General features: G+C 44.7%; 1 protein-coding gene across 3 annotated transcripts in view; it reads left to right on the top strand.

Annotated features, from left to right (window-relative positions):
- Nucleotides 1–13,427, top strand: part of CFAP46 (cilia and flagella associated protein 46) — a 254,459-nt gene that overhangs the window by 91,199 nt on the left and 149,833 nt on the right. For all 3 annotated transcript variants that reach the window (XR_013214466.1, XM_077258533.1, XM_077258532.1), the window contains exons 18-21: nucleotides 1,348–1,481; nucleotides 8,762–8,974; nucleotides 11,058–11,271; nucleotides 12,343–12,492. Coding sequence is in view for 2 of the 3 variants with exons in the window: in XM_077258533.1 (XP_077114648.1) it covers nucleotides 1,348–1,481; nucleotides 8,762–8,974; nucleotides 11,058–11,271; nucleotides 12,343–12,492 (711 nt within the window). In the remaining variant the exon portion in view is untranslated. The remainder of the gene's footprint in view (nucleotides 1–1,347; nucleotides 1,482–8,761; nucleotides 8,975–11,057; nucleotides 11,272–12,342; nucleotides 12,493–13,427) is intronic.

Raw genomic sequence — 13,427 nt, 5'->3', positions numbered from 1 at the left:
ACAAGCATGCAAGCACGCACGCACGCACACAAGCATGCAAGCACGCACGCACGCACGCACACAAGCACGCACGCACACAAGCATGCACGCACACAAGCACGCACACAAACGCACGCACACAAGCACGCACGCACGCATGCATGCATGCTGGATGGCAGTACTCACATGGCTGTCTCAGGCAGGGTCTGGCTTGCAGGGCCTCTCTGGCTGGATGGCAGTGCCTGGCTGGCAAAGTCTTGCTGGCAGAGTGTCTCTGGCTTGCAAGGCCTCTCTGGCTGGATGGCAGTGCCTGGCTGGCAAAGTCTTGCTGGCAGAGTGTCTCTGGCTTGCAGGGCCTCTCTGGCTGGATGGCAGTGCCTGGCTGGCAAAGTCTTGCTGGCAGAGTGTCTCTGGCTTGCAGGGCCTCTCTGGCTGGATGGCAGTGCCTGGCTGGCAAAGTCTTGCTGGCAGAGGTCTTGCTGGCTGGGTCTGGCTGGGTCTCTCGGGCATGGAAGGGTCTCTCTTGCTGGCTGGTACATTTGGGAATGACCTGTCCTCTTTATATAGTTTTTGGGTTGTCTGGGCAAAGTTGCAACTTTTTGGAGCATGCTCAATCAAAAAAAGCGGATTGAGGCGACGGATCCGCCAAAAAACGGATCGCGACGGATCCGTCGCCCATAGGCACCCATTAAAAAAAAAGGCGGACGCGACGGATCCGCCGCGTTCCGCCTTTTTGCCGGCGACAAAAAACGTTACAAAGTCCGTCAATGTCTAGACAACGTCCGCCAAATATCGACGGATCCGTCGCAAGGCGGATGGAACGGACGACCATCCGCCACAATCCGTCTCTAATGCAAGTCAATGGAAAAATAGCGGATCCGCCCCCAAAAAAAAACGGATCCGCCATTTTACGAAAATGGCGGTTTTTGACTGACGCCGAAAGACTGAAGTGTGAAAGAGGCCTAAGACTGATATTGGGCATGACAATCTTAACGAAGAGTACAAAGCGCCAAACTCGTAAAGAGGCGTCTCACCACGTCGCATCTTCAGTGGTGTGTGCCTCCTCGCACCTGGCCACAAATGCTACTCCTTGGCCAGAGCAGCACTGTAATATCACTTTTGGTTTTTGATCCACAACAGCCCCCATCTTATGAATTTAGCAGGTGGTATAAGACACCTCTCGGCTGCAACACCACTAGTAAAAGAGGCGCAAACACTGGATTTGTGAGAAAAGTAAAAATGTGTCGCGGGAAAGCGTTTGTTCAATTATAAGATCAATGAGGTTTTTTGCAAAGACCGTTATCAAGTGATATTGACTGTGAACATACGATTCATACAGTGTGCTAAATCTTTAACTTTTTCCTACAGGCGACAATACACTTTTTGAAGTCTGAAAGATGCAAATTAAATGATAGTCCAGTCCCACCCGAAGATACAAGTATGCGTCCTTCATCTTACATTCCCATAAACCTGGATGAAGATCCAGACTGGATCCTGTATAGGTACACAGATTTAAAATATTACTTGTGTATATATAGGGTATACATACTGTATATAAACAGTGGCTTGCAAAAGTATTCACTCCCTTGGCATTTTTTGTGTTTTGCCAACTCACAACCTGGCATTTCACTGTTTATTTTGAGGGTTTTTGTCAGCTCATGTAAAAAACAACTGTGAACATTTGGAAGGTGAACCTCCATTCCAGTCTCAAATCACTGATGGACTGAAACAGATTCTGCTCAAGAATATCCCTGTATTTCTCACCATCCATCTTCCCCTGAACTCGGACCATTTTCCCTGTCCCTGATGTCAAAAATCTTACCCACAGCATGATGCTGCCACCACCATGTTTCACTGTGGGAATGGTGTTCTTAGGGTGATGAGCTATGTTGGATTGGCATCAAACATAGCGTTTACCTTGGTGGCCAAAAAGTTCAATTTTGGTCTCATCTGACTACAGCACCTTCCTCCATACAAGAGGAGTCTCCAACATGTCTTTTGGCAAACTTAAAACAAGCATTACAATTTTTGTGTGTAAGTAAAGGCTTTTTTTTCTGCCCACTCTTCCATAAAGACCACCTCTATGGAGTATCTGGCTTTCAGAAAAGGTAAAGTGTATATACTGACAGACATGTGACTCTTAGATCGCACATAGGGGACGTCCTGTCATTAAGCATGTGACTTATCAAGGTGATTGCTTGCACCACAAATTTTTAAGGTGTTCATAGCCAAAGGGATGAATACATATGCACATGCCAATTTTTACTTATTTGATGCCAGAAATTTAAGTTTTGCCTATACTTTTTGCACTTCACTTCACCACACTTCACCAACTTAGACTATTTAGTGCGGATACATCACACACAAATTGTATTACTGAAATATTTAAACACAGATTGTAATGGAACAAAATAGGTAAAGGGCTGAATACTTTTCAAGCCACTGTATCATTATAAGCCTCATGCCTTCATTTTAAATGAGGTTTTCATTCCTCAAATTCTGAAGAATTTTTCCCATTTTCTTTATTAGAGAACATGGATGTAATAGAAGTTGATCCTTGGTGGGATGATTTCGGATGTGTCACACAAGAGTACACAGACTTGTCTTGCCCACTCTGGACTCTTCCTATTCTCCAAGCTGGAGAACTAATGTAAAAGTGTGTAAAGGGATCTTACTCGGGTTGACTCAGCACAGCTATTTACTAACTGATGTGAGGTTAATTTAATGGGTGCCATATAATACTACATTCCCCCTGGATCGGTGTTTCCACCCCGGGAGATCTGCCGTGACCAAAGTGTGTGAATATATTCTCAAGGCCGCATTCACATATCCATGTGTTACTATCTCAGAGAAATGGATGATTTTTTTTTTTCTCAGCTGTCATCCTAGTTGCTTCCTTTTTTTTTATCTGTTCAGTTTTTTTTTTATTTTACACTGAAGAGGTGTGCTTAAATCCAAGCCTTCAAAGAAAGACCCCCGGAAGGTCAGATTTGTTATTATTCAAATGTATAACTAAGCAACGGATTTGTGAGCTGTAGATGCAACATTAAAGCAAATCATTGTCCAATGCGTCATCAATGTCCGATCAGTCGGGGTACGACACCCGGCACCCCCGCCTGCCAGAGCACCTCAGTTGTGGAACTGCTCCATCTTGTGATAGTGGCCGCGGCCGGTACTGCACATCCGCCTCCTATTCAAATCATCAGGAGGCAGATGTGCACTACCCTGCTGCGGCCACTATCAGAAGACGGAGCATTTCCACAATTGAGCATTTCCGACTGGCGTCTGGCGCCGCCGACACCAAGAACAGCTGATCAGCAGGGGTGCCGGGTGTCAGACCCCAACTGATCAGACATTCATGGCGTATCTTAAGGATAGGTCATCAATGTTAAAGTAGTGAACAACCTTTTTAATGGCTGGTTTTGATCCACAAAATCGGATCAGTATAGGACCTGCTCTGAGTCACATGGATCTCCCTGTCAGATCCGTGATTTTAACCGATGTGCAAATAGATCCATTGTAATCTATGAGTCCTAGAGCTGTCCGATAAGATATGTGATAGCATTGGGACATTTCACATACATGTGTGAGCATCGCTTTATTCTGAACTCCTCTTATCAGGAGTAGTATACCGCTCTCATTACATTAGGCTTTGTTGGATGCCCCCAGGACAAATTCCATCATGTTCAACAGGAAGGACCCACAAATCGGTCTGTCGATCATCTTCGATGTCTGTGTTGCTAAAGATTCAGTAGTACGTTAGAGTTTTTCATTTTCAGAGAATAAGCCGCCGCAAATAACACTAGTCTGCTATAAATGTCTGATTGGTGGAAGTCATAACACCTATCATCCCATGCCCGGTCTTGGTGGGAGTCATACCTCTTATCATCCCATGCCCGGTCTTGGTGGAAGTCATACCTCCTATCATCCCATGCCCGGTCTTTGTGGAAGTCATACCTCCTATCATCCCATACCCAGTCTTGGTGGAAGTCATACCTCCTATCATCCCATACCCGGTCTTGGTGGAAGTCATACCTCCTATCATCCCATGCCCGATCTTGGTAGAAGTTATACCTTCTATTATCCCATGCCCGGTCTTAGTGGAAGTCATATCTCCTATCATCCCATGCCTGGTCTTGGTGGAAGTCATACCTCCTATTATCCCATGCCTGGTCTTGGTGGAAGTCATACCTCCTATTATCCCATGCCCGGTGTTGGTAGAAGTCATACCTCCTATCATCCCATGCCCGGTCTTGGTGGAAGTCATACCTCCTATCATCCCATGCCTGGTCTTGGTGGAAGTCATACCTCCTATCATCCCATGCCCGATCTTGGTAGAAGTCATACCTTCTATTATCCCATGCCCGGTCTTAGTGGAAGTCATATCTCCTATCATCCCATGCCTGGTCTTGGTGGAAGTCATACCTCCTATTATCCCATGCCTGGTCTTGGTGGAAGTCATACCTCCTATTATCCCATGCCCGGTGTTGGTAGAAGTCATACCTCCTATCATCCCATGCCCGGTCTTGGTGGAAGTCATACCTCCTATCATCCCATGCCTGGTCTTGGTGGAAGTCATACCTCCTATCATCCCATGCCCGGTCTTGGTGGAAGTCATACCTCCTATCATCCCATGCCCGGTCTGTATTTCTATGAAGAAGAGTCTGCACTTACAAGGTTTCATTGACATAAAAATCATTTAAAGACGAACACAATAAAGCCGAGTAATCGTTTCCATGTGGCTTCTTCATGATCTGCATGAATGGTCAAGAATGAGGACCAAAATTCTAATTCTTGAGATAAGTGAAAATTGCAAATAAGCATCTATGTAGTCACTCTCCTACGCAGAGATCAATGGTCAGTATCTACCTGCGGCTCTCTGACTGCTGTGATTGTCAGATTGTGACTAATGGTCTTGTTTCTGCATTATGGAAGTGAATAAGATGCAGATCTTCAAGATCTCAGTCACTGGGATCGTGGGATTATAATCTGTTCTCATCACTTGCAGTGAAGGGTTAAACCGCGTTCCGAGTATTCAGATGATGATCCGATAGAATTGTGATTACATGTGTGGGAGAACGTCGCGTCATCTCCTCCAGTTCAGATTTTTCCGTAATGTCGCAATTGAAGCGGTAACCTGGAACAAGTAGATATAACAATCATGTAAAGCGTCACGGCTGGAGCTGCAGGGTGCAGTGAAGTGTTCTCCTCGATGATGAGCAAAATGCAGTGTTGAGTAAGCGCAAAGATTACAAAAAGGAGCTGACAGAATATGTGCAATCACTTCAATGAGGAACTCCCAGAACACTCAACATGATCAGTGGAGATTACCCCAAAGTGAAGGGTTCCTGCAAAATCCCTGTATTTACACCTCATAGGGAAAAGTTTACGTCGGGTAAATTTATTGTAAGGCTTTAATACAAGAAAGGACAGGCACAGTGGGAGGGATGGCAAGAAAGTTGTCGGTGCCCCTGTATGGCTATTTATAGTACAAATTATTACATTAGTTTCATCCAAGCCTCCGTAAATTATAACTTTCCAAAATTGGAATTCGATTAATAGGCGTTTTTTTTTTTGCAATCTTGAACCTACAAACCACTAATAAATTTGGCAGCGCAGTTTGCTTCAAAACGAATCTTTCAACACATTTCTGCTGCATGATGTAGGGGCTGAGACACTGATTCCAGGGATGTCACTTTCTGGTGTGCATGGTGTCATTTTCATACAATCCCTGTTTACTGTGCTGCAGATCTAGCAGAGCTCTGAATGCTGAGCTGTGTATAACCCTGCCCAGAGCACTGATTGGCAGCTTTCTGTGTACACTGTGGTTGGGCAGAGAGTTGTCAATCAGTGATCGGGGCGGGGTTACACAGAGCAGGAGGCACAACACAACTAGTCCTGTAGTGATAATCTCCTGCTGATAAAACACTGATTTTATTGAAACAGCAACACACAGCCCAGTAAGTGACACATCGCTGGAATCAGAGTCTCAGCCCCTACATAACGCTGCTCTCAGATAGCATATAATGTATTATGACCGATAGTCTATTGTCATGTTGATTTCTGTGGGATATTGTTTAGAATCGGCCAGCTTTGAGCCAGCCCTCATCCCTCAATTCTGCACATGTTTTGTACCTTTAAAGGGTTGCTAATGGAAAACCCCAAACCAGAGGCAGCATGAATCAAAGCCTGGCTCCACGATTGCAGCCAAGTACGGTATATTTTTCTCTAAATGCTCTGGTGTTTTGGAAAAAAAAGGAAAAGTAGTTTGAAGAACCAGCCAAGAACCACAGTTAGAAGCAAGACTTGTCCGGCAGAGAACCCACCTGCAGCACCACTCCAGTTGATTGACATTTCTGTTGCTATGAAAGAGAGCAGTCAATCACCTGGAGCAGCGTTGGATAAAGCCAGTTGGGTTGACCGTCGGCAAATCTCGTCTGTATGTATGGTCCCCAGCTGGTTCCTCAAACTTTGTTTTCTCTGAAACGTTAGAGCAGACAAGATGTGGAGTAGTAGCATAGTCAAGAATGGACCCAAATGTTATTACCAAGAGAACAGACAAGATATTGAGCAGTAGCATAGTCACAAATGTAGTCAAGAGTCATCACCAGGAGATAAGACAAGATGTAACACAGTAGCATAGTCACAAACACTGACAGAAGTAGGAATGGTCATGATGGGACCGGCCAGAGGACTAGACAAGACCATAGTAGACCACCAGAGGTGAGAACCAGGAGTAGAACAGGTACCAGGTGAGCCAACCCAAAGGGCAGGGTGAGAGCAATATCCAGGGACAAGGCCAAGATCAGAGTCATAACAAGAGTCAAGTGCAGAGGAACAGGGTCTAGGTAAAGGTCAGCAGCTTAATCTACCGGCAAAGCTTAGCAGGCAGATTCCGCCTGTCCTGTCGACAGCGGCCGGCGCTGATTGCCCTGACAGCCCGGAGATCCCAGCCATGCAGGAAAGGAGGGCTATTGTGGCCAGATCCTGCAGTGCTGCGACTGAATGGAACCAGAAGAAGGGCATCTGTGCCCCCCAATAGTCCCCAGAGTCGGGCACCGTTAGTACGTAGAAGTTACCTAATGCATATTTCTCTGCCTTATAACGAGTGATTCTTCAGGCCGAGCTCCGTCTTATAATACTACATAACGGTTTTGACTTTTTCTGTGTAATTATTATAAATTACCCTTTTTTCTTACAGTTTTTTTTTCCTTTTTGCTGTTGGGGAGAATTAATTTAATGTCGTCCTAGATGTAAAGTGTATCGTGCCGAGACTACAACTCTTACTCTTTGGTAGCGCAGTTGGCTGTGGCGCAGGCAGGGTTTACGGTGGGGAGTTGATGCATGTGATATGACATTGTTGATTCCTGTCTGTGAATCCGCGGCCTGGAGCTGCTCGCAGTTCTGCGTCTCCGGTTCCCGGTAGGTTCCGGTTCATTGCTCTTACATGTACTGCAGGGATGCTGTCATAATCAATGAAGAAGAAAGAAATTAACGAGTTACAATCCAACGTGAGGCCCGATCCGACGTGAATTGGACACAAACTCCTCCAGAAGTTTTTACTTTTCACATTCCGTAGACACAAGTATAGCAGGAGAATGGGACTTACGGAGGGTGCAGTTATGTCACAGAGAATAGCGCTACAAATGCACCTCCAGGTTTAACGGGTTTGGCCACTACTTTTTTATCCAAGGGATTGGCTATCAGTATTTGATCGGTGGCAGATCGATACCATGCTCCCCCACCGATTATCTGTTACCGTCGACAACCAGAAGTTCTCGGATTCTGACGGAACACAGCAGTTCTACGAAAACTATAATGGTTGAGATCAGATCTACTGAAATGAAGAAACGGTGAATCTGCAGTACCGACCTCGGCCATTACTGAAATGGTGGAGCTGCTGTTGTCCGGCACCGGACCGCTGGTAACAGTTGGTCGGTGGGGGGGCCTATTGTCGCACCCCCACCGATCAGATATTGATAGCTTATGCTAATCATAGACCATCAATTAAAAAAATAGTGGCTTAACGGGAACCTGTCACCTCAAATTGGTGGGATATTTAAATGAGTTTTTACCCGTCCGATGGGTGGCGTTTCATCTTTTTTTTCCACCCCATCCGTCCCTGTTGTCCGCAATATGTTAGTGAATTAGAGTATGTGTGCGCCACAGTTGGCGCGTGCGCAATGCAATCTTCGGTGGCGCACGCGCAGTATGCTTTGCCCAACTGCGGGCAAGGCCGAAAAACATTACTACGCATGCGCCCGCGCTCTATGTCCTGGAAGTATTTCGCTGTGTTGCGAGACATAGAGCACGGGCGCATGCGCAGTAATGCTTTTCGGCTTTGCCCGCAGATGGGCAAAGCATACTGCGCGTGCGCCACCAAAGATTGCATTGCGCACGTGCCAACTATGGCGCACGCATATTCTAATTCACTAACATATTGCGGACAACAGGGACGAACGGGGTGAAGCAATGAAGAGGAAACGCCGCCCATCGGACCGGTAAAAACTCATTTAAATATCCCGCAAATTTGAGGTGACAGGTTCCCTTTAAACAGGTGGTGCATATTCTGCCTTAAAAAACACCCCAAAAAATGCCAATAAGAATAAACATATGCATAGCAACATAAAACGACTTGCTGTTCATATGTTCAGTCTTTTTTATTTATTTTTTTTAACCGCTTCCACAGCGAGTAAAAGAAGTGATCTATCCATTTTTGTGGTGGCTTCTGCTTGGAACCCCCTCACTTTTCATGCATACAATCCTCTTTCTTTCCGGATAGGGACTGGATATTTCAGCTCTCGGCATACGCTACAGAGAACTTCCTGCGGGCCGCAGACTTGGGTGCGGAGCTGCAGGAGGCCTGGATAACGCACAATGCCGCCGTCTACGTCCTGAACCACAACAAGCATATCCTCGCATCTGGAAGGCTAACACTGATCGTGGAGGCGCTAAAGCAACTGCTTGTAGCACTTAAGAAAACCGGGCATTGTGGGTAAGTTCTCGTGCTCTCATGTAGGTGCTGGAAACTACTATTAAAAATCATCAGTCTAAAAAAATGGCTCCTGAAAAAGGAAAAAAATAATAATTCCAACCTTACTGATTCCTCTCTTCTCCTTTTTATAATGCTTCCGGGTTCACTTCGGTCTTAGTGTTTCCTTTTACTGCCACAAACGGGAAAGTGACCGCTGCAGGCAGTAGTTGGCTGCAGTGGTCATGTCTTTGAATGGTCCAAACAGAATGTACCGAGACTCACTCTGTTCTTCCTGCTCCGGTTGTACGTGCATGTTACAGTCACAAACCTATTACTGGCTGCAATGGTGACGGGGTTTTTTTTACCTCTGATATTAAAAAACGCTTTAATTTATGGCATATTCACATGAGTTTGCAGCCACCTTTCCTAGCACAAATCAAAAAAGATGTACCTATGCCATGAATGTATGTGAGGGGGAATTCATTCATTCAGTAAATGTTACTGTACCTAATTCACTCATCCATTCAGCTTTCCCCACAAAGCATGCCCACTATGCCCCGATAGAGGTGGGTTACAGAAATTAGATTTTTCGTTTGATTATTATCCGATTTTCATCCGTGTCCATTTTTTTTGTCCATGTGACATCCGTGTTCAATCTGTTTTCCGATATCTATATTAAACAATGTACATTATTAAATACGATTTAGGTATATAAAAGAAATGAATCCATAAAGATGGGATTCAACTCAGATGTTCCATATGGGGTTAAATAAACATTTTTTTACGCATTCATAGATTTGAATGGTTGATTCCCATCCGATTTACGCAAGGAAATAGTGCTATGATTTGTTTTCTCGCGGACAGCGGGACCCAGAGAAAAATCGTTCATCTGGACAAAGGCCCTATTGAATAACTGGGTTCAGTGCGCTGTCCTATCAAAAGTTGTTCAACACACGTCCGATTTATACTCTCGTTGTGCCCCTTAAGATGCACAAATGTCACGAATGAGCTTTCCTAACAACGCCCGTTTCCCAATTATCAAGCAGTCTAAACTGGCTGATGATCACCCGGTGAACAAGCAAAATTTTCTTTCATTGGGTGAAATCATCTTTTGGGTTGCACCAAAGATCATCGTTCTCGGAAGCACAAAAGCTCATTGTTTTCGGCAGCACAAAAGATCATCGTTTTCGGCAGCACAAAAGATCATCATTCTCGGCAGCGCAAAAGATCATCGTTCTCGGCAGAACAAAAGATCATCGTTAACGGCAGCGTATTGTTTAGTTTAAACTAGATCTGTGCTGCTGAAAACACATGCAGTGTACGTGCATGATGTATTACAGATCGTCTGCGATTCTGGTGCCATGTTGCTTTGTGTATACAGTTTATTAAATGGCAGTCGACCGGCAACTGTTAAGAGCCAGCAGTTTACCGGTGTGAATTGTGCAGGGTACAATGGACCCTTAGGCCCCTTTCACACATCCGTTTTTTGCCATCAGTCACTATCCGTTGGATCGACAGATCCGTCGCAGAATGTGAAAAACTGATGCGATGGATTCGTTTTTTCAACAGATCGGATTAGCGGATCTGGCTAATTGGATCGGAGCATGCTCAGTTAAAAAAATCTGTCGCCGGATTCCGTCATTTGACGGATCCGGTGCCATAGGCTTCCATTCTAGCAAACGATGGACGGTGATGGATCCGTCGCTATCCGTTTTTTTTGACTGAGACAAGAACCGTTACTTTGTCCGTTGTCTCCGGCTGGCGGACAAACAATTTTCTACAGATCCGGCGAACGACGGATGAAACATGAGGCCATCCATCGCAATCCGTTGCTAATACAAGTCTATGAGAAAAAAACGGATCCGGCGGCATCAGTCTCTGGATCCATTTTTTCAAAATTCAACGGATTGCGGCTAAAAACTGATGTGTGAAAGGGGCCTTAGCCAGATGAAACCTTTAATACAGCATGCAGGTAACACAATGAAATCCTCAGTGGAAAATAGTGTAAATGTCAGGTCCACAAATAGCCCCCAATTGTGCCGTTTTGTACATTTCCTTTTCTGCCCAGCACTAAGCCCCATTTTCTCTTGCACGTGCCATTCAGGAACCCGGCGCTGTTGGTTGTGCTGTCCAATGCCGTAGCCAAAGGCTTAATTCTTCGCTGGATCCCTGTGTCAGACGATAATAAAAGACCCGATACAAGCCTGCGTCCAGAGAAAGGCAGGAAGGCTGCAGGGAAGGGACCTGAGAAATCTAACGTAGCACCTGTTCTTTCAATTGATCCAAGTGGCCTTCCTGACGTGAGACTCGCCCTGGAGGTACGCATTCACTGTGCAGGGATATCTACGGAGAAATGAAGGCGGCTTTCTACATTAACACTTTGTCTCTTTGTAAATCGGACGGAGCTGCTGGCCTTCTCCACTATGGAAGGGTAACTTTGTAGATAATTGCCTTGGCCTCTGCTTCCCATAGATCCTTAAACAGATGCTTATTTGAAGCCAGGCAGGAGTGACAGTGACAGAACACTTCAGCCTGCAGGTTACCGTAAGGCTTCGGACTGCCGAGCATATTGTGCTTTGATTCTCAGGAGATTTCGGAATCGTGAAATTTAATTAGTTCCTTTATCTCAAAAAATTCCGGAGGACATTTAAATGAAACCTCCAATTGTTCCAATTGTCATCGCCGGATCCCGGCTGTAACATCATCATTTGTCATTGCCGCTGAGTTTATACATCTACATCACAGCAGTATCTATAGAAACTTTTCTTCTCTTAAGTCACTTTCATCCATTTTACCTTCTGTATTAAGGCTACAATACCCGGCTTGATTGGGCTCCTAATAAAACGGAATTTTAATAGCCTAAACTAATAATGACTTAAAGGGGTATTCCCATCATCTCCATGATCCTATCCCAATATATAATTGGTGTAATAATAATAATATTAGCAAATACCTGCAATCAGAAATGTAGTATAGTTCTTCTGATTCGCTATGTCACTTACCCAATGTGAAGGGTATTGCAGTAGCTTAGGTATCCATGGTTACGACCACTAACAGCTAGCTAACTAACTGTCACTATATGAGTGGTCGTGGCAGTGGCTACCAAAGCTACTGCAATGCCCTGAACATGGGGTAACCAACAAAGCGAATCAGGAGAACTATGCAACAATTCGAATTGGAGATATGTGCTAATATTATTATTTTTATTACACCTGCTACTTATTAGAGATGGGAATACCCCTTTAAGTAAAGTTCAAGGACACTACAGTAGTTCCAGAAATTGGTGCAATATGGAAGGTCAATTGGGCATAAACTGCAACCATCTCAAAATCTGGCCTAAGGTGCAGCTGCATGTCTGTTATCTGCTGTTCTGTTCGTTAATCTTTTAGGTCTGTGACTACGCCTTAGATCTGACCGATGGGCGTTCCCTGCCAGAGGTAGTACCCATCGCCACCAGACAGCAGCTCCTTTCTACATGGGTGAAGGCAAAACAGCTGCTCCAGCAGCAAATCGGAGCCAAACTCGGGACGGAAGATGAGGTGTGACTACAAGAAAATCATATTCGTCAGTGGTGTTTTACCTCGGACTGGAGGAAAAAAATGGACATTCTACTAGTTCCCACAATTATATTGCTTTAGCCCCAAATTTTGCATTTTCACAAGGGTAACAGGAGATAGAATTTGTTGTGCAGTTTTTCCTGAGTACACTGATACCCCATATGTGTGGGAAATTACTGTTTGGGCGCATAGCAGCACTCTGAAGGAAAGGAGCACCCTTCAACCCCACCACAAATGACCCCATTTTGGAAAATACACCACTCAAGAAACTTATCGAGAGGTGTGGTGAGCACCTTGATCCACCAGATGCTTCACAGAATTATATAACATTGAGCCATGAAAATAAAAAATCTAATTTTTCCCACAAAAATAAAATGTTGCTTTAGCCCCAAATTTTTCATTTTCATAAGGGTAAAAGGAGAATATGGACCCCAAAATTTGCTGTGCTATTTGTCCTGAGTACGTGTTGGGGAAATCTACTGTTTGGGCGTACGACTGGGCTCAGAAGGGAAGGAGCACCAGTTGACTTTTGGAGTGCAAAATTATCTAAAATTGAGAGCTCGCGCCATGTTGTGTGTCCTGGCGTGGTCTAACAAGCTTGCCGTAGTTTGCTCACCCGGAGACCACCACAACATTGCAATAAGATGCGATCAAAACGTCTTATCTACCCCAAAATGGTATCAATAAAATGTCAGCTCAAATAAGCCCTCACCCAGCCCCAGATGAAAAAAAACTAGAGCATTACAGGTCTCGGAAAATGGCAACAAATGCAAAAACTTTTTCTCATACTAATTTTCAAAATTTTTTTCATCTCCTAAGTAAAAAATAAACTATACGTGTTTGGTATCTGCGCACTCGTACTGACCTGGAGAATAATATTTCTGGGTCACGTTTACCACATTGTGAACATGGTAAAT

Source organism: Ranitomeya variabilis, chromosome 4, assembly GCF_051348905.1.
Source record: "Ranitomeya variabilis isolate aRanVar5 chromosome 4, aRanVar5.hap1, whole genome shotgun sequence".
Lineage (NCBI taxonomy): Eukaryota > Metazoa > Chordata > Amphibia > Anura > Dendrobatidae > Ranitomeya > Ranitomeya variabilis.
This window is presented reverse-complemented; position numbering and strand designations above follow the sequence as displayed.